Source organism: Drosophila takahashii, chromosome 2L, assembly GCF_030179915.1.
Source record: "Drosophila takahashii strain IR98-3 E-12201 chromosome 2L, DtakHiC1v2, whole genome shotgun sequence".
In the NCBI taxonomy this organism is placed as follows: domain Eukaryota; kingdom Metazoa; phylum Arthropoda; class Insecta; order Diptera; family Drosophilidae; genus Drosophila; species Drosophila takahashii.
In genome coordinates, this window is record NC_091678.1 from 11088670 (window position 1) to 11110455 (window position 21786).

The 21786-nt window shown below is 39.7% G+C and overlaps 4 protein-coding genes across 4 annotated transcripts; 2 read left to right on the plus strand and 2 right to left on the minus strand.

Annotated features, from left to right (window-relative positions):
• Positions 1 to 6688: 6688 nt before the first annotated feature.
• IFT57 (intraflagellar transport 57) lies at positions 6689 to 9293 on the minus strand. The gene is made up of 5 exons (XM_017147355.3): positions 9258 to 9293; positions 8413 to 8758; positions 7674 to 8354; positions 7518 to 7599; positions 6689 to 6957 (listed from the first exon to the last, which is right to left on the minus strand). Exons 2-5 carry the CDS (start codon positions 8707 to 8709, stop codon positions 6800 to 6802), a joined length of 1218 nt encoding a protein of 405 aa, XP_017002844.2. The 5' UTR covers positions 8710 to 8758; positions 9258 to 9293; the 3' UTR covers positions 6689 to 6799.
• A 24-nt stretch (positions 9294 to 9317) lies between these two features.
• Positions 9318 to 12136, plus strand: Spindly (spindle apparatus coiled-coil protein 1 spindly). Its single transcript, XM_017147440.3, has 6 exons — positions 9318 to 9937; positions 9991 to 10156; positions 10214 to 10429; positions 10525 to 10666; positions 10807 to 10905; positions 10970 to 12136. Exons 1-6 carry the CDS (start codon positions 9419 to 9421, stop codon positions 12030 to 12032), a joined length of 2205 nt encoding a protein of 734 aa, XP_017002929.2. The 5' UTR covers positions 9318 to 9418; the 3' UTR covers positions 12033 to 12136.
• Positions 12104 to 15409, minus strand: LOC108061320 (TLR4 interactor with leucine rich repeats). The gene has a single exon (XM_017147441.3). It carries the CDS (start codon positions 15282 to 15284, stop codon positions 13287 to 13289), a length of 1998 nt encoding a protein of 665 aa, XP_017002930.2. The 5' UTR covers positions 15285 to 15409; the 3' UTR covers positions 12104 to 13286.
• A 1732-nt stretch (positions 15410 to 17141) lies between these two features.
• Positions 17142 to 18910, plus strand: Sr-CIV (Scavenger receptor class C, type IV). Its single transcript, XM_017147338.3, has 3 exons — positions 17142 to 17436; positions 17644 to 18130; positions 18268 to 18910. Exons 1-3 carry the CDS (start codon positions 17190 to 17192, stop codon positions 18908 to 18910), a joined length of 1377 nt encoding a protein of 458 aa, XP_017002827.2. The 5' UTR covers positions 17142 to 17189.
• Positions 18911 to 21786: the final 2876 nt, after the last annotated feature.

Consider the following 21786-nt stretch of genomic DNA (forward strand, 5'->3'; position numbering starts at 1 on the left):
ATGACGAGGCCCCGACTTGGTTCCATCTTCATTTCTTCATTTGGCACACGGTAGTTGGCTGAGTTGTCATTTAGCTTCGTGTCTCTGGGCCTCATTCAAGGTGTGCGAGTGCTAAAAAACTGGGGGTATCACTCACTGAAGAAAAATCGAGACACCTACCATACAATCAAAGGGATTTACTTAAGATTCAATGGGAATTCAGACGCAAATTAAATTATAATTTTAAAATTTTTATATATTTTTTGACAAAATTTCACTTAATTTTATTTAACAATCAAGTTTTATTTTTGTTGAAAAAAAATCTCTAATGTATATATTGGGTTTAGTTTTAAGAAATTGCTTGTTAGAAATATACTGCACATATAACGATTTTTTCCGAGTGTGTTCTCTCCCCACCAAAGTCGTGACTTGATTTATTTTTTTGGCCCGGACTTGTGTTTTCACATAAATTTGAATTATGGTCGGCTGGCTCGTAAAATCGCTGGGTGATGTGTCTATTTTAACAGTTAGTCGGGGGACGGAAACCGAACGGCGAACGATCTATCAATGAATCCGCAGCTGAATGAACTGGCCCGAACAAAACTTGATCGGATCCTCATTTGATATGCAGTTTCGATCTTCAGTTTGTATGCTAATTTTCGTTGTTCGGTTTTCGGTTTCAGACCGCGTCCATTGTTCATTTTTGGCTGTTTGCCGTGCGGTGTTTTATTTAATTTTAATTTTTATTTCGTAAATTTTAAATTTGTTGTCACTTCTGTGGGAGCAGACGAGGTTTTTCCACTCGCCCGCCGTCCTATACGAATTGTTTTTTATTATAATTGGGTGCGGTTCGCAGTGGTTCGGTAGTATTTCTGCAGAACTCCATGAATCGATCCTATTGTTCAGTTTTAAAAAAAGAAAAAAGCAGTCGCACACACACGAATAGCTATCTTTTTTGTGAGGCAGCCGCTATAGAAATTAATAAAATTTATGGTTTATTTGAAATTCTTGTTCGTTTTTTCAGTCATTAATTTGCCATAAAGAAGTAGGCAAAGTGTGTGGCAAAAGCTTTTAAAGTGGGTAGACAGGAGGGAATCCATTGTTCAAATGAATGTTTGTTGTTCGTTGAGTTTTAAAATCAATTTCGAGTTTGATAACTTAGTTAAATCAAATGGTTTTCAAATTCATTTCAAGGGCTTAATTCCTCTTTTATTCAAATTGTTCATCCTGAATACTTACAATTAAATGATTTAACCATTAAATCACTTGACCAAATAGATCAAATGGGACAAATGTCTTCTAAATCGTTTATTTACCATAAAATCACTCTACCACTTGACGCCAACAATATAAAAGCATCCCCATCCAAAAATGGACCATTGTAACTGGGCTCTTATCACTGACCAATTGATCTGAAAAGGTGTCAACCCATGTCTCTTCGGTGTCTAAATAGAAATTCCCCATTTCCCGTACCGCTTTGTGCTTAAAAACTTGTAAATTGCGTTATTTTCTTGGGAACACAATCCCCATTCTATACAAATTACCAGCCCACATCTTTTCGAACATTTTCACCTGGATTCTAAGTGATTTACGATCTATTTAGTTCTTTGGTCTTTTCCTTAGCGCCACACGAACTTCCGTTCCGAACATGGGGGATATATAATCTCGAAGGTGTCGCCTGCGTGGGTGTCACAGATTCAATTCGAAATTAATAGGATAGAATAGGGTTAACCTATGCGACATTTAATACTGTTAGCTGCACAGAGAAATAAATGGTAGTTTGAGTTATTAATTAAAAAAAAATACTCCGTTATAGTCCGTAAATAATTTTAATAACTTTAATATGGATTCTTAATTTGAAGTAATACCTCTAAAAAAAAAATAGGAAAATGTTATAGTCTCTTTATAAATCCTGATCCTATTAAATGATTCTACAATGTAGTTTTATTTTTGAAAAATTTTTTTTTTACTGTAAACCGAGTTGCAACCTAGTGAAAAGACGAAAAAATGTTTTATTACATTGATTTGCATTTAAATCGATGTTGGCGGCGGCGTCACTCTTTCCAATTTTGGATAAAGGGGCATATGAGGTTAATGCGGGGGGATAGACCGATGATTACGGGCCCCGCGAGCGGTCAAAATGTTGACAATGATCCCCGATATCCCACACCGCGATCAGGTCAAAACCCAACCCAAAAATCTTAAAAGTTTTCAATGAATTTGTTTCTTTCTTTTTCTCTTCCCCATTCTTTCTTTTCTTTCTTTTTTTTGTTGAATGGGAAGCGCCGAAGTTTTCATCCTTCACTCTGAAAACTTTTTTCTTTTGTATATTAGATCATAAATTATGGAACTTTGCATATATGACAAAACAAATAATTTTTTCGGTCTGTCGTGCTTCCAGTAGCCACCCCGCTGGGTCTCGAACCCCCCACTTTGTCTCTCTACTTGGGCAAAATTTATTAGTTTTTCCATTTTTATTGAGGAATTACAAAGGGAGGGCATCGGGCAAAAGGAATCTCTGGGGTAGGTGGCGCCTTGCTTAGGGATTAGAGGCTTGAAACTCGGAGAGACACAAAAGGGAGACCTATGGAAGAGATCCGATCCCCTCACGATTTATGCTCACAAAATGCCTTTTAGCCAGAGGCTCAAAAAAGACCAACTACAAAAAAATAAATTTTTTTCATTCAAAGTCGAAAACGGCCAACAGGTTTTTTTGTTTTTGTTTGCTGTACAGTGGAACTTACTACCATAAGATTATATTAAATTAGTTTTACATAAATTGTTTATTCGAATATTAACGGATCGTTGATTATTGTTTAAAAAGAATTTTAGCTTAAGTTGATATAACCAATACATAAAATAATTTGATTTTTATGTTTAAAATTGTATGATAAAACTCCCTCTTTAGAACGGTTTACGAAATAAAAAAATTATTTGCAATTCAAAAAACTGTTAAATTACGTTTACCTGAATTCAATATTGCCTTTCTTGCTGAAAAGTGATTAAACTTGTTTTAATATATTTAAGGATTTTTCTTTCCCTGGTTTCTATTTTTGAAATTTCTGTAAAATTTAACAATGAGAAAATGAAATTCATCCGAGTACTCGCACAACAACAACAACGATGAGAGAAAGAGAGGCTGATGCCTCCCACAAAGCAGCCGAAGTCAAAAACGAAGCTTAAAAATGCCGAAGGTAAGACGAAGCTCAAATCGAGCTCAGACCAGACAACAAAAACCACATGAGTGAGAGCTGCAAAGAGAGGCTCCCCTTTTGTTGTTGTCGTCTTCTGTCTCACTGGAATGGCATCCGAGCAGAGAGAGAAAGAGAGGGAGAGAGAGGAGTCCTACCGTGGGAAATGAACAGTAGTCGCCTTTTGGCTTTTTGCACCACCAACAACAACATCAATAAGAGCAACAACAACAATGAGCAGCAGCCAGTTTACTGACGTTCCTTCTTCCTCCTTCTCCCCCACCCGCCTCCACCCCCTCTTCAAACGCTTCTTCTTCTCCTTTTTCTCTTTTTGTTGTACGCTGAGTGAGCTTTTGCAATTTCACTGCATCGTTTTGCTTTTGTTGTTGTTGTCGGCGCATTTCAAATAAGCCTAATGAGTCAAAATCTGCCAAGTGGGCCACCCCTGTTCCGAAGGTCCGATTTTCATCGAACTTTTTTACTTTTCCGGTTCACAACGAAAATATAAGAACTTCATTTGAACGGTTTTGCGAAATTTTGAGTTTTACCGGAGTTATAGGGGTCAAAACATGGCATTTTTGACACTTTTTCGAAAAAGTTGCACTCAGTCAAAAATTCATAACTTCGGAACGGTAAGAGATATCTTTATGATGTTTTCACTAATCGCTCAAGAATTATTATGGCTTTCCATAAAAAAATTTAAAAAAAAATTAAAAATTTTTTTTCTTAAAAATAAATCAACATTTTTTTTTAGTTTTTATTTTTTTCAGTGTTCTTCACCAGCTATAGAGTTTAAAACCATTTGAAAATGAAGTTTGATTCATTACGAAAAAGATCAAAAAAAAAAAAAGAGGGGCCCGGACAAAGGTTTTTCGCAATATCGATTTGAAGAAGGGCGCACAGCGGATTCCCATACAAAAACGGCTTGCTCGTGAAAATTGGCTGGTCAACACATGCCGTTGCGCGCGTAGCGTCAGCCGACTGCAGCTGTCAATGACGCACTTTTTGTCGTTTTGTATGGGAATCCGCTGTGCGCCCTTCTTCAAATCGATATTGCGAAAAACCTTTGTCCGGGCCCCTCTTTTTTTTTTTTTGATCTTTTTCGTAATGAATCAAACTTCATTTTCAAATGGTTTTAAACTCTATAGCTGGTGAAGAACACTGAAAAAAATAAAAACTAAAAAAAAATGTTGATTTATTTTTAAGAAAAAAAATTTTTAATTTTTTTTTAAATTTTTTTATGGAAAGCCATAATAATTCTTGAGCGATTAGTGAAAACATCATAAAGATATCTCTTACCGTTCCGAAGTTATGAATTTTTGACTGAGTGCAACTTTTTCGAAAAAGTGTCAAAAATGCCATGTTTTGACCCCTATAACTCCGGTAAAACTCAAAATTTCGCAAAACCGTTCAAATGAAGTTCTTATATTTTCGTTGTGAACCGGAAAAGTAAAAAAGTTCGATGAAAATCGGACCTTCGGAACAGGGGTGGCCCACTTGGCAGATTTTGACTCTAATAATAATGCAATTTATGCCAAGTGGGAGAAGTGCGAAGCTGGTGAAAAGAAAAGAGAGAGGAAATGCAAGAGAAAGGTGATGATTTTACATGTGTTAGTTGTGCATGGATTCATATAAGGTTTACGTATACGTAATATTCGTAAGAAACGAATTTAGTGGTAGTTCGTAAATCATAATAATATTAATTTTGTTAGAACGTTTATCATTCCTATAACAATTTCTTATACATACATATAAAAGTATAAATTTTTATAACAATTTGAGGTTATAAATAATGATAAGGTTTTATAATGTTCAGTTTTTAATATGAAGACGTAGTGTTTGTAATATAAAAAATCTAAAATTCTCAGTTTGCGGTTTATAATTTTAAAATATTATATATTCCCAAAATATTTAATACTTTATAAAAAGTGTGATATTATCAATTTTTCGAAATTCTAAATACTTTAATCAGAGCTATACACTCTCGCAGTCTTTTTGATTTCGGGAAACATTTTACTTTTACAGGAACTTTAAAACTTTTTTGGGTGGCACCGAAAATGTATCTTGTTTTGTACTTACTTTTACTTCCCTGCTGTTTTTCCAATTAATTTAATAAAAAAAAATTGTTTTTCTACAATATTGGTTTACGTACCTACTTATAACAGTGTTCTGCTTTCCAATTGATTTGAATATCTCTAATTTTCCATTGGAAATCCACGTGCTTATTATGTTATTCTTTTGAGCGGCTAGCGGGTAAGGAAAAACCTTTTAGCACCTTTGGCAGGCCGCAGCAAAAATCACAACAAGTTGCGGGCAAAACCGAGTCTACATTTGGCCAAAACACACGCAACCTTAAGAACTCCGTTTTGGCTTATCAGTTGCCGGGCCAAAAAGTGGGCAAACAAGGAATTGTGGGATATGGTGTTTGAGATGTGCAAAGTGGGATGCCCGCTGCAGATGCGCAATGTGGACGCGGATGCAGTGGAAAACACCTCTTTACTGCATTTCGAGGGTTTCCCAGGTTATAATTCATTTGCTTAGGCTATGGTTGTGGTTACACTGGGAAAAATATATTTCAATTTATTTCAGATATTACAAATTCGGAATAAATCAAAAGCAAATTTGTCAAAAATTTCAAAAACATATTCTTTAATTTCTTTAAAATTTTTTTAAACTTTTTAATAATTATTATAATTTATTATGTGTCTGATTTATTTCCAAATTCCGTTCCTTAAAAAAAAGATAAATTATTTAGAAAATAAATGACGAAAAATATTTAATTGTAGGTTTATTAACATATTTATAAAATAAAATATAAATTAGAAAAAGTAATTTCAATACTCTGGAAGGCTTTTTTAATTTCGAAAAATATGTTTACCAATATAGTTTTTCTCTCAGTGCACATCTACTTAAGAGGTAGTTGTGTGGTAGTTGCGGCGTCGTCGGCGGCATCTTTTGTCAAGTACGTGCGCCACGGACGGCAGTGTACCGCAGCTACTTAGGCGACCCCCGTACCGTTATCTACAATCGATCGGCGAAGGATAGGATATAGAGATCGCACGCGCTTGTTGTTGTGCTGTTGTGTGTGTGTGTTTTGGCCGAGGAGCAGATAACAGAGGTGATAATTGACCGCCCAATTGGCTTGGCAACCAATTACGAAACTTATCAGCGGCACCGGCAATCGAATCAAACGATCGTCAAAGCGGGCGGGGTCAACGCCGGTGGTCCAAGTGCCATCCCTCTCTGGCCCAAAAGGCACTCGGAAAAAAATCGTACTTAATTCGAAATAAAGTCAAAAAATATAAAACAAATGCAGAGCTTAGAAAAAAATATAACAAATATTTTTAAAATACTTGGAATTTATAAAAAGTATGAAAGTCAGAAATAAGTGTAGCATAAAAATCCTCTTACTCGAAAAGAAAACATAAACCAATTTTAATAACAAACTATATTCTTATCTGTGTTTTATTTTCCAGTGCAGTTATCTCTTTTACAACAATTTTAAACGAGAGCAACCGCACACCCATTCGCGAGGTGTGAAAAGATCGGGCTGGCAGGGATATACCGAAACCCCCATATAATACCACGATAGTATGCTAAGCAGTTCCTTATCAGTTGGGTTTTCAATTTTATGGGTTGTTTGTCAGGTCGGTGGTTTGGTTCTGGCTCAACTGCCGCACCACAATGTCCTGATCGTGGGCATGCACCAGCAGGGCCACCTCCAAATTCAGTTGCGCAATGTCCTCCTTCAACTTGGCGATCGATTTCCTGATCTGCTGCACCGAACCTGATAAGTAGGGAAAGGCAATTCAGTTGGGATTAGCACCGTATAGCATTGTGGGTGGTTTCCGAGGGATCTGTGATTTTCTGTTGACCAGAATCAGGGATCAGAGATGGCAAACAGAGGACGTCTTATCATTGCAGGGCAAATAGAGTGTGAAAGGTGTCGCTCTTGAAGGTATATGGCCCTCGTCCTAACTGATTATGCTATTTGCCATGGATGGGAATAACCAAATGCTTTGGTTTATGATCAAAAAAATTAGTTTGGAAATATAGCTACTGCCTTACTCAAGATAATACGTTAAGGTATTAGAATTACGATTTATATTAGAAAATCAAATGTATAAAAATTAAATTATTACTAATATATTTAATTTTTGGCCTTTGGTTGAGATCTGAAATTTGCAAAATCTTAAGATCTTTATTAAAGACATGTTCTTAAACTGCTTCTTATTATTTTATATAAAAATTATAACGAATTTTAAAGGTATACGATTTCATATATTTTCTTTACACTTTAGTTTTTTTAAAGTTCCAAATCTTTTCAAGTAATCCCCAAATACTTACTGCCATCGGACATCACCTGTCCACGTCTCTCCATTTCCTCCTTTTTGAGCTCCTGCTCCATCATGACCTCATTTAGCTCCGCCTGGTTACAAATACATTTGATAAAAATTGTATTATATGTTAATATTAAAAAATAAATTATACTGAAACAAATACCATTTGCTTCTCCGTATCCGCCTGCAGTTGATTTTGGGCAGACTGAATGGTGGACAGCTCGATAGAAAGTTCCTTGAACTGCTGAATCAGGGGCTGGAGCTCATTATTCAAATGCTTTTCGCGACTCTCGATTTTCTCCAAGCTGAAGGTGAACTCGCTGTTGAGTTTTTTTAGCTGAACCTCGGCGATCTCGGATGTTTCCGATATGATGTCTACGTGAGCATCCATCTGACTGATGTGAGTCCTCCAATCGCGAGCATCGGCCTTAACGAAAACTTTGAGATGCGGCAAAACCCTTTCCAATTCCAGGCGCCACTCCTGATGATCGCTCATCCTCGCATCCAATTCCTGGTTCCGCTCATCGAGATTAACATCCCCAATGGACTTTTTCTGCGGTCGATTTAACCAGTTAAGTTGCCTGAAATTATGCGCCTCCAACTCCATGTCGCTGTCATCACTCAAGGCGGCTGCGTTCTGCTCGTCCTCCAGTTTCTCCAATATGATCTCGGCATTGTCCTCAAGATAATCGCCCAGGAACTCCTCCTCCTGGGCGATATGCAGCTTTTGGTAGCCCACTTTGGCCACTTTGCAGGCCTGCGTGGATAGGACATCCAGGACCATCAGGCAAATGGGTCCCGCTCCACGTATGAGTTTATTGGGTTGAAAATCCACAGGGACATCCTAAAAAAAAGGGGAAAATTTCGTTAAATATTTTTAATTAAAAACTTCCAGTACTCACAATCTCTCCCAGCATTTTAATAATATTCGCAGCCACCGTGTTGGGATCATCATACTCCTGTGGTCGCTCCATATCCTTTCCCAGTTTTTTGCACAGCCACCAGCATATTAAGGTAAACATATAGAACTGCTCGCCGGGATTTGTGGCCTTTACGAAATAGAAACGCGACAAAGGCTTCAGCTTGAATTCCTTTAGCAAATGCTTCTCGTAGTTGAGCAACTTTAGTTTTTCCAACAAGTCATCTGATTGAAAGTTTTGCAGCTGCTGGGCTTTCTCCTGGACATCGTCTTGCTGCATTTTCTAAATTTTATTTTGATAAATAGTTCTTCTTTTCCAAATCAGCAAGCTGTTGGAAAAACAAATTAGTTGCCTGGGCAACGAAATTTGGATAAACATAAGACGGACGCATGCGTTTTAAATGTTAACTTTTTATTTATTATAACTTATTTTATTGTTTTACATTTTTTGTATGGTTAAACTAATTATTTAAAATTTTAAAAACGAGTTAAATTGGAAATATAATTAATTTTTTTTTAAATATGCATTTGTTTTCCTAAAGAGGGCGACACTTTAAATTCTGTTAGAATGTGCTCACAAGAGACAAGACTCTATTAAAGCTGTTAGCTGTAATAAACAAGAAGTATACTTCTCTCAGGAGTAAACTAAACCTTGATAAATCATATTTTTCTTTAAATACATTTCATTTGCGATTTTTTTAATAACAATGGACTTTTTTAAAATGCACAGGTATTCCGGCAGGTGGCGCTCAACACCTCTGTTAATCTGCGCCTAACAGCACTCATGGCAATGTTATCGCTGTTATTTCGATTCGATTGCCAACTTACACATCGATTACACTATCGATATTTGACCGTTTTTGGTATATTTTATACTTTTTGGTATCGCTTACTCCAAGGTCACACTGTTGGCGTCATTTTTTTGAAAAAAACAATTTATTTTTGAAAACGATCGAGTTAAAAATCTGAGAGAAAACAAAGCCCGAAATATGTTCAAAAATCTGGACCTGAACGCACTGAGCGTGGACGACATCGTGGAGGAGTACAAGCTGCTGCACGATCGCCACCAGCAGCTGAAGAATCAGAGCGACCAGGATGCCCAGAGGATCTACGAGCTGAAAAGGAGTTTGGACACCGCCCTGGCGGCCGAATCGTATTTAACCCAGGAACTGGAGCAGCTCAGCAGCCAGCCGGTGGCCAGCAGCTCTGGAGGGGATTCCCAGGAGCTGGAGGAACTGCGTCGCAAGTACAAGGCGCTGAAAGAGGAGCAGGACACTTGGCAGCAGGACTACGACGCCAAAGTGGAGGAAACTGCGAAGTTAAGGGACAAACTGGCTGCCACGGAAAGGCAACTGGCGGATAGATCATCCACCAGGTCAACGGATCTCCACGAGGATTGTTTGGCCCGCCTGAATGCCCTGGAACTCGAGAACTGCGAACTGATGCAAAAACTATCCGAATACGAGGATTCCCGGGTGGCCAGCACCTTTGCGGTGGCCGAAAGAGAGGTACTAACCATCTGAATACCGAAAACCACAAATATAACCCCCTAAATTCCCAGAAAACCATCGAGTGTCTGCAAGATCGGGTGAGCTGCCTGGAGCAGAACCTCAACTGCAAGCGGGACGAGCTGGAGGAGAAGCTGCAGCTGCTGGAGAGCTGCCAGGAGCAGCTGGTGGATGCCAATGCGAAGATAGCGCTGCTAACCTCCGCCCCCGAAAACAATGGTAGTTATGGGGGAAGCACTTCCTTAAAAACTAGAATTTAACTAGATAATTTTAAAGATCGCAAGGGCAACTCCCTGTTCGCCGAGGTGGACGATCAAAGGCAGGCCATGAAGCACCTGCTGGCGGCCCAGAAGAAGAGCTATCTGGACATGAAGAAGACCTTCTCGGACAGCCAGTTCGAGATCAGACGCCTCAAGCGGGAGAACGTGGCCATGCACACAGAGCTGCAAGCCTGCAGCACAATTTTCTGCAGTGCGGATAAGACTTATCAAAGTGGGTGTTCATTAGAAGCTTTAGAATAAGTCCAAAATGCAACCATTTAATTGTTATACCTTTTACAACACTTTCTATATATTTTCCCCCCACAGATAAGCTGAACGAGCGCATCCGCCAGCTGATGGCTGCCAACGATAGTCTGGAAAAGCAGCTGAATACCTCCCAGGAGCGGCTGCGCCAGTTGGCCAGCGAAAAGTCGGTCACCTGGCTGGACTCAATGCTGGATTTCTGCAAGTATGAGTTGCCCCTACTGGTCGATACCGCGCTGGCCTCGCTCGGCAATCATTTGCTGAGCCTCACCAGCTTCGGCCTGTTCTTGCTGACCAGTTAGGTAGCCTCCAGACCCCTAATGCCTAATCCTCATCCCCATTTAGACGCGAAACGGACGAGCTGAAGGCGCAGCTGCACAGCATGCGCATCCAGAAGGCTGGACTGGAGGAGCGAATGCGGTCCGTGCAGCAGGAAATGGCACGGTAGGGAGATCTTAAGGTGTATCCTCTTCCAAAACTAATTTCTGTTATGTATTCCTATTAATAGCTGGCGCTTTGAGTCGCTGAAATCTCGCTGTGTGCTAATTGACCGCGAAAATCTGTTGACGGAGCACAAGATCGGCTTCAAACCCATGCAGGCCATGGAGTTCAACATCAAAGAGGCGGAGCTCAAAGCTGCGCTGCCTCGCATTGTCAGTGTAGCCACGTCATCGCCGTCTTCATCAGCTCAATTATCCACAGCTAAAACCTCTTCTATATCTGTTCCACCTCCTACTGAAACTATAGTTCTCGATACACCCATAAAACCAGCCGTTAAAGAAGAGTTAGTCGAGCTAAAAGAAGCTCCTGTTAAAGTCAAACAGGAAGCGGAAGAACCCGGAATCAAACCTATCCAAAACCACACTCCAATTAAGACAATTATGGGTGTTAAAATAAAAAGGGAAGTCAACTTAAACTTCGAGCAACAAGCGGAAGCTAATATCAAAAAGGAAGCGCCGGAAGCAACCCCTCAAACGGATATGAACCAAAATGAAATGGAAGAAGACGACCAGAAAAAGAGCACAACCCCAGCTAAACCTTTAATGAAGGGTACTCCAGTTAAGCAACGATTTGGAGGCATCAAAGTAAAGTCCAACGATGACTTACTGAACACACCGGCTAAGCCGCAGCGCAAGGGAACTCCTGTAAAGCTCATAAAGGTGGAAACTGAATCTGAAGGCGAAGAATCCTTCAAAGAAACTCCCTTGAAGGGAGAAGAAATCGAGGGCGTGGAAATACTGGACAGTCCCGCTCCACAAAAACCACATCGCAAAGGAACTCCTGTGAGAATTCCAGTCATCAAAGACACAACTAACAACAATGTGCGCTCTATCCTCACCCAAAAACGTGATGTCTTCGCTGAAGATTTGCAAAAGGCGGTGAAATTTAGTGCAAATGATCCTATTATCCACAATTTGAGTCCTCTTGAAAAAAGTCAAAGTGAGGAGGTCACCAAGGAAAATGAAATGCCTACGAAAACTGGGGAATCCAACGACGTTAAACCCACAATAAAGCGACCAAATATCATACGTCGCATTGTTGTTAGTTCCCGAAAGCCACAAATGAAATGATTTCTTCAGTTTTCTAATATAAACCTTAATTTGAATTTAGACTAAGCCAAACAAAATCAGAATACAATGCCTAATAGCAATAAAATGTTTTTTATTTCTATGCATTTCGGGTTATTAAGTTATTAAACTTTTCACTAAATATACTTATAAATACAAAACAAAACAATGATTTATAAATAAGGTTGAAGCATGTAGTGGCCCTTATTTATAATCTATTAGACGTAATCAGCGAGCAACTTTACAGGGAGTGTCATAGGGCATTCTCGTCACATTTCCAATGCCCGTATGACACTTACTATAAATTTACTGCCGGTGAGCGAACTTAAAATTTACGAAATTAGCTTCATTCAGAATTTGGATTTTTACAGCTTTTTTTAAACCTTTTACGACAGCTCCGTAGAACAAACTAAAAACGATCAATGCACACGACAGCTTTTCTTACACATAAGTGAAATATGTACCCAATCAACAGCATTTGTCTGATTCGTCAACGTTTTTATACCCGTTACTCGTAGAGTAAAAGGGTATATTGTATTCGTGCAAAAGTATGTAACAGGGAGAAGGAAGCGTTTCCGACCCCATAAAGTATATATATTCTTGATCAGGATCATTAGCCGAGTCGATCTAGCCATGTCCGTCTGTCCGTCTGTCTGTCCGTCTGTCCGTCTGTCCGTCTGTCTGTCTGTATGAACGCTGAGATCTCGGAAACTATAAAAGCTAGAAGATTGGCATTTTGCATGCAGATTCTAGGAGTTCCTACGCAGCGCAAGTTTGTTTCAAAATGGTGCCACGCCCCCTCTAACGCCCACAATCGCTTATATACGATTTTAAAAATTTTAATATTTTGGAAAAGTAAAAATGCAGTTTTATTGTGGTTATCAATACCTATCGAAATGTAGAAGAAATTTTTTAAATCGGACCATTCGTTAAAAAGTTATGCGTGATCAAAGTTTTCTATCTCTATCTCCATCCCCCTCGCACTCCCTTTACCTGAGTAACGGGTATCTGATAGTCGGGGCACCCGACTATAACGTTCTCTCTTGTTTATCTTACATTAGTAATGTTTTTAGAGCCGAAACTTCTGTTGATAAGATAATTTTTACAAGTTCATATATAAATATACTAAAGGCATTTCCAAAACTGTTGTTAAATTTTCCTGTTGCATTTTTAACAATTCAATTTAGCAACACCCACAATATATGTATTAATTTCTTTTTTGTTGATATAGAAGTTCGAATGTAGTGTAAAGAATATCTATGATATATCTCTCAGTTCGTCCAGTTTCGGCAGCTCCTCAACAAACGACAGATGATCGTAGATGGGAGCCGTGGGGACTGGAGTGCCTGCCAGGATCTCATCGGCGTCTCCAGTCTCATCCGCCTGCTCCTTGATCTCCGCGTAAAGTTGATAAGGCAGCTCAGCTGGCAGAGATTCGTAGGTGACGTGATGGGTCCTCGAGCAGGTGGATTCCCTGTGACCCGTGCAATTGCAAATCGAGGCGCCTCCACTCACTGGAGTCTCGTAACCATCGGGCAGATCCGTTTCAAAATCCACTGGAGAACCACTGCCATTTGCAATGGGATAGCGCACTATATCCACGTGATCCACGAATCTGGGACCACTGGAGGATTTTTCGCCACCAAAACAGGGCAATCCCGAGGCGTAGTACGAAAGATGAAAGAGTCGTTCGCAATGAAGGTAAAGATATAGCAACAGGAAGAGAAAGGCGATTCCCAGGGGCAACATAAATACGATTATCAGCGCCAAAGATCGCTGACTTCGGTGCAGTTCCACCGGGTTTCCGTAGAGAACAGTAAAACTGGAAACATTACCGGGGGGATGGGACACGGGAATCGGAGTGTCCTCATCCGAACCGTTGATCCTTACATGCATAATTCTCCTCGCCTTGGGCGGTTCTTCCGTAGGCGGCTCTTGAGGCTTGCAGCTCAATCCGTTGACATTGATATGGGATATATACTTGGAGTACTGGAAGAGCCGAAATAATTGCGGCTCTGTGTGATAGAAGTTCTGCAGCCACTGGCAGCTCCAGGGATTACCATCGATTGCAATTCGTAGGTATGGATTCCAGTAGGGATCATTTGCCCTATTTGTATCCCTGAAGCTCATCAGTTCATTGGATCTCAAATCAATGAGATGAATTGTGCCTGGGGAAACCATGCCCAAATGGAAGAGCGAAAGCGAATGGAAGTGGTTCTCCTGCAGGTGAAGAGTCCGCAGACTGGTGGTCCTGTAGAACCACGTGATGTTCAAGTGCTCCAACTTGTTTCTGCTTAGATCCAAGATCTCAAGGGTACTTGGTCCGTCAAGAAAACTTATATTCAAAGACACCAAAGCATTGCCACTTAGGTTCAGATAAATAATGTCCAGATTGTGCGGAGGATTCAGAGCAAAGTTTCGCAGCTGGCAATTTGTGAGGGTGACATTAACCAGTTTGGCTATACCTTTATTCAGAAATAAATCTCCCGGTTGGATGGGCGTATCTTCGACTATTAGATCCGTCAAATTTTCTGGTAAGACATTTAAGAATGAGGACTCTAGTTTTTTAATATTTTTCAAGCTTAGTTTTCTCAACTCTGGCATTTGCAGAATGAAGTCGTTATATTTTAGGACCAGATCGTTTTCGTCTTGCATGAGTAGCTCTTCCAGTTCAGTGCAGCCCTTGAGGTGTTCCAGGTATCTTAAAGAGTTCTTCTGCAGTTTGAGTATCTTCAGATGTGGCAAGTCCTGAAAGGTATCTTCACTTAACGAGCCCAATTCATTGTTTTCTAGGAATACTGTTGTCAGATTGGGAATTAAAGCTCCACCACAACTTAATTTTAGGGTGGAATCACCCACAAATCGTTGGATCTCCAGACTCTCGAGATCCACACAATTATCCAGATACTCTAGGCCATAACTAGAGATGCCCAAGGGAGGGGTTTGTGAGCCATCGAGGAGAACATGCCTCTTTCCGGCCACTCGTTGGGCGCCCATATCGAAGGAACTCAATTCCAGGGTATTGTTTCCACTGCAATCTATATCCAAAGGCAGTCCAAAATCCTCACTACTCCTTTTCGATGAAGATGTTATATAGAGCGTGGCCCGAATGACGCAAGCAGAAGGTAGCGATTCGGATTCGTAGGCGGAAGAAATCGCCTCATCGCCAGCTGCCCGCACGTGTGACAAAATCAGCGATACGACAACGAGGAAGACGCACTGCGTCATCATCTCGGAAAACTGCGAACTGCCCATCGGAGCGTGTCACTGCGAATCCGCCCAACTATCCACAACTCATCCGTGTTCGGCCGCGTCGTAAGCGAAAATCAAACTGAGGCGAGAACAAATCGCCGAGCGACCCTCACATTGGAAAAGCCAAACTGAAAAGCAGAAAACATCGGCGCACCTTTGGCTTCATTTCAATATGCTCCCCGCTGGCCATCTCCGATAATATGCTACCCACTGTTCTTAAATGAACAGGTATGCTGTATTTATCTCATTTTAGGGCTAAATAAAATGTATTCAATTATTTAAAGGCGGAGGTAAGAAAGCAATGAAACTGTTGAATTGAGGCCTGTCTTATGCATATTGAAAATATTCTTAAAGCTGATAATCTGTCATATTTTAAAAAACAATTATTATGGACCGGAAGTCCATAGGATGAAAATCAGATTTGAAATGCTGCGGATTTCCTCACCACATCGGAATGCATAAGAAACAGATTGCCAAAGCTGATAATCACGCAGTCTCATAGGACCAAATTTCTATGGACCAGAAATCCATATGAAAGAAGTTCGATCTGAAATTCAAGAATTGAATTTGATTTTAAATGTGTTCTTATAAAAAATATGTATCCCTAATTCATAATATGATTGAGATCATATTTCTTATAAATAAGTTTATTTACTTTTGATTTACTTAAGATTAGCCTTTTTGATTCAACAAAATTGAATTGAATTATAATGTAAACTTTAAAGTTATAGAAGGTATCTTCTAGTCGACAACTTTTCAAATTTCTAGTGGTTTTAATATTAAAAATTATTTCTGAGAGAATCGTTGTTTTATATTTAGACCGGCTGACGTTCGCTCTTTGCTCTCTCTCTTCCCTCGCAGAAGAATGCTTCCTATTTTCTTCGCAGTGCACACTTCTTTCTTTTATTTCAGCTGTCATCGGCCCCAATTCCCTGCCCCTTTGATTCCACTGGCGCCCACGAAAACCACCCGATTCCAAACACTTTTCGCACAGAATCACGCTCCAAAGTGGCTGTGGAAATTGTTTACATATTAATGCATATATATACAACCCCCGACCGATGCTATATACAATGTGAATAAGCTGTAGAATAACGCAAAGTGGATTTCTTTGGAATAGTATTGTTTACATTGCACATTTTGATCAGCAATTGTTGGCTGCGTACTTAGGTTTCCAATGAGATCACAAATGCCAAATTAGTGAAAAGTTTAATAAAAATGCGAGAAATAGGATTTGTAATCAGGAGGGAAGTTAGGATTTTTACTGTATTTTCCATCCTTTGCAAACAAGAAAACTAGAATTACTTTTTAAAGCCTCACAGAGCCTCATTCATTTGCGTACGATAAAAAATTAGGCGTTTGATACTGATATCAAAGAAGCTGCTTTTCCAAATCCAATCTTATAGTTTCCAGATGTCGACATCTCTCGGAACTCGCATAAGCACATGTTGAGTATTAAACTCTTCTAATATAAACAAGAAAATATATGTTTATTTTGAAACCTATGAGATTAGGCATCTTAACTTTGTTGAATTTTAATCAAATATGGTTTTCAGCTAAAGTAAAACTCTAGAGACCCCAATTATACTGATTACGGGAGAGTGACGTGAATGACTGGAATGACTCAATATATTCGGATAAGTACAAAATCGACTTTTCAATATCCTGTACGTATTTGAAAAAGCACTCGCAACCCAAAACTCTTGATGCTGATAAGAAATGTATGCTGAACTAATCTTCCATTGGAATATTTCAAGTTCTTAAAAATAGTTTCACAGAGTTTTATCGGCTCAGCCGATATTTCTTTACCCAAATTTATAAATTTCCGCTTGTCGGAGTTATTGAGTTTGATCGCTGAACCACGGATCAAACAGTCTTTCTTCCACTTTCGAGGAATATACAACTAGAATGGCGGTACTTGCAGATATGGCATTTTGGTCCTGGTCCTGGGCTCTCACAATACTTCTGATATTTAGTATAGACCAAACAAATGGACTTTGTCTAAGATCCATAGATTTAGCCAACGGAAAAGTCACATATCCAAATAGTGTTTCGGTGCAATTTGAATGCAACCCCGGTTATGAACTGCAAGGAAGTGAATTGCTTTACTGTGATGAAGATGGTCTTATTCGAAAATCAAAGCCTTTTTGTGCCAGTAAGTGCAGCTATTGTTACCAATTAATACTGATTTAACTTAATAAACTAATATTTAATATTAATATAGGTAATATAGATATAAAAATATTAGCAAGCCAAGCTGACAAGTAATTTAATGATTATAAAAAATAAAAGCAACAATTTGAATTGAAATTTATATTAAGCAACAACAATAAATATCCCATATTATTTTTCCTAATTTTAGAAAGCGGTTGCAAACTAGAGAACGGATCGATTTCAGATAGGAACGTAAACTACTGCCAGCATGGAGAAGTGGCGTCTGGACCAACCGTTGTCTATTGCGATGGTATAAATTGGAACACCGATCTAGGAATTTGTGTGAATAAAACCCGAAAGAGTTACTTCTGCAATTTCGAGACCGAGGATCAATGCGGCTGGATGGAATACACTTCTCAACAGTGGGAACGAGTCAGTTCTGCCACCCACTTTCATTACACCGGAATGGGACCAGAAGCCATTGATGCCGAGCCCCAAGGATACTACATGCGGATGTCGACGAGGGGAGTCAAGACCTTGGACAGCTACCACTTCTTATCGCCGAAATATTCCTGGCAATATACTCAGCACAACGCCTGCTTTAAGTTCAAATACTTCCTTTACGGTAAAGGAGTTGATTCACTGCAGATATCCGTTCTTCCCGCTTCAAAACTGATAAATGAGATTGAGGAACTGTAAGTTAAAATTAAAATTATATCAGGTTATTGATTTTTTTTAAATGTAGGTACAACAAAAATTATCTAAAATAATTTAATTTATTTAAACAAAGTTTTCTGTTTCTTTTTTAATGATGTTTCTCTTTCTGCTTCAGAACAAAAATAACTGGTTCCCAACCTTACGGGTGGTTAACTCTTAAGATCCCTATCCCCACTCAGTATGAGGACTTCAAAGTGGTATTCACGGGAAAAAGTTCGAAGGGCGCTTTCGGAGATATCGCCATCGACGATGTAGAGTTTCTGTGGAATGATAGTTGTCCTCCGCGTGCCAACATCCCCAAGGGTCCATTGATTGCCAGCAGTCCGGAGCCACCAAACACCATTAGTTCAGAACCAAGGAAAGCCAGTAGTGAGCAACCGCCAAAGTCAACCAGCAGTACCTTACCAGTACCCACTGAAAGGCCACAATCAACACCAAACGGTACGGCACCAGCAACACAACAACCAAAGTTGAACAGTACGCCACCACCAAAATCGAACAGTACCCAACCTCCAAGGACGAACGGTACGGTATCTCCTAAACCCAGCACTGAGCAACAACCAAGGTCCAACAGTACGGTATCTCCAAAGCCCACCACTGAGAAACTACCGACAACCAGCACACCAACCAAGCAACCAAAATCGACACAAGTAACAAATGGAGTTGGATTTTGGATCCCTATATCTATTTTGATTATAGCATTGACTGTAGTTGGCGTAGCCGTTATATATTATGTAAAATTGAAATATTTTAAGTGAAAGAATTATTAAAAAATTTAAATTCTTATGAAAACCAAATTTCTGAGAGCAATAATTTTTAAAGCTAACCCTTTTTAAATCTTACAACTTTAAATCTTTTATCGTTAATTCCATAAAAATGTTGCGTACAAATAAACCCAAAAACACAAAATATTTTGTTTTTATTCTTTAAAATAGTAATACATCATCGCTTAAAAACGTTTCAACAATGCTGCTAGAAACAATCACGCATATGAATACCCTAAAAGAATATCTGACTCACATTTGGCAAATTAATAATATCTTTACGCAATGACATTTGATCAAGATAAAAAATAATAAAAGCAAAAACAATGTTATGTTAGTGCTGATAAGAAATATATAAAACCCATCTCATCTAGACTCACCAAGAATCCTTTCAGTTGGAAAATGGTTTTAGTGAAAAGGTTAATGGATCGATTCATTTTCAATGCAATCCTGGTTATTTTCTACAAGGGACAAAGGTTTACACCTGTGATCGTGGAAGAATTCGTGGCAAAAAACCTTTTTGTGCCAGTGAGTAAGAAAATAAATGATAATAATGAATTCAAGTAACAAACAAATGTAGAATCATCATTTGGAAATGACGAAACAAAGAAATAAGAAATTAGAACTTATTAGATTAGGCATCTTAAAATTTTTGATTGATTTCCTTAAAATTGACCCTTAACTTAACCAGAAACTCTTGATGCTGATAAGAAATATATGCTGAACTGATGGCCACATGGAACATGGAACATGGAACATGGAACATGGAACATGGAACATGGAACATGGCACATGGAACATGGAACATGGAACATGGAACATGGAACATGGTACATGGAACATGGAACATGGCACATGGAACATGGAACATGGAACATGGAACATGGAACATGGAACATGGAACATGGAACATGGAACATGGAACATGGAACATGGAACATGGAACATGGAACATGGCACATGGAACATGGCACATGGCACATGGAACATGGCACATGGAACATGGCACATGGAACATGGCACATGGAACATGGCACATGGAACATGGAACATGGCACATGGAACATGGAACATGGCACATGGAACATGGAACATGGCACATGGAACATGGAACATGGCACATGGAACATGGAACATGGAACATGGAACATGGAACATGGAACATGGAACATGGAACATGGAACATGGAACATGGAACATGGAACATGGAACATGGAACATGGAACATGGAACATGGAACATGGAACATGGCACATGGAACATGGCACATGGAACATGGAACATGGAACATGGCACATGGAACATGGAACATGGAACATGGAACATGGAACATGGAACATGGAACATGGAACATGGAACATGGAACATGGAACATGGAACATGGAACATGGCACATGGAACATGGCACATGGCACATGGAACATGGAACATGGCACATGGAACATGGCACATGGAACATGGCACATGGAACATGGAACATGGCATGGAACATGGAACATGGAACATGGAACATGGAACATGGAACATGGAACATGGCACATGGCACATGGAACATGGAACATGGCACATGGTACATGGAACATGGAACATGGCACATGGAACATGAAACATGGAACATGGAACATGGAACATGGAACATGGAACATGGAACATGGAACATGGAACATGGAACATGGAACATGGAACATGGAACATGGAACATGGCACATGGAACATGGAACATGGAACATGGAACATGGAACATGGCACATGGAACATGGCACATGGAACATGGCACATGGAACATGGCACATGGAACATGGAACATGGCACATGGAACATGGAACATGGAACATGGAACATGGAACATGGCACATGGAACATGGAACATGGAACGTGGAACATGGAACGTGGAACATGGAACATGGAACATGGAACATGGCACATGGAACATGGAACATGGAACATGGAACATGGCACATGGAACATGGCACATGGAACATGGCACATGGAACATGGCACATGGAACATGGCACATGGAACATGGCACATGGAACATGGCACATGGCACATGGAACATGGAACATGGCACATGGTACATGGAACATGGAACATGGCACATGGAACATGAAACATGGAACATGGAACATGGAACATGGAACATGGAACATGGAACATGGAACATGGAACATGGAACATGGAACATGGAACATGGCACATGGAACATGGCACATGGAACATGGCACATGGCACATGGAACATGGAACATGGCACATGGTACATGGAACATGGAACATGGAACATGGAACATGGAACATGGAACATGGAACATGGAACATGGAACATGGAACATGGAACATGGAACATGGAACATGGAACATGGAACATGGAACATGGAACATGGAACATGGAACATGGAACATGGAACATGGAACATGGCACATGGAACATGGCACATGGAACATGGCACATGGCACATGGAACATGGAACATGGCACATGGTACATGGAACATGGAACATGGCACATGGAACATGAAACATGGAACATGGAACATGGAACATGGAACATGGAACATGGAACATGGAACATGGAACATGGAACATGGAACATGGAACATGGAACATGGAACATGGAACATGGAACATGGAACATGGAACATGGAACATGGAACATGGAACATGGAACATGGAACATGGAACATGGAACATGGAACATGGAACATGGAACATGGAACATGGAACATGGCACATGGCACATGGAACATGGAACATGGCACATGGTACATGGAACATGGAACATGGCACATGGAACATGGAACATGGAACATGGAACATGGAACATGGAACATGGAACATGGAACATGGAACATGGAACATGGAACATGGAACA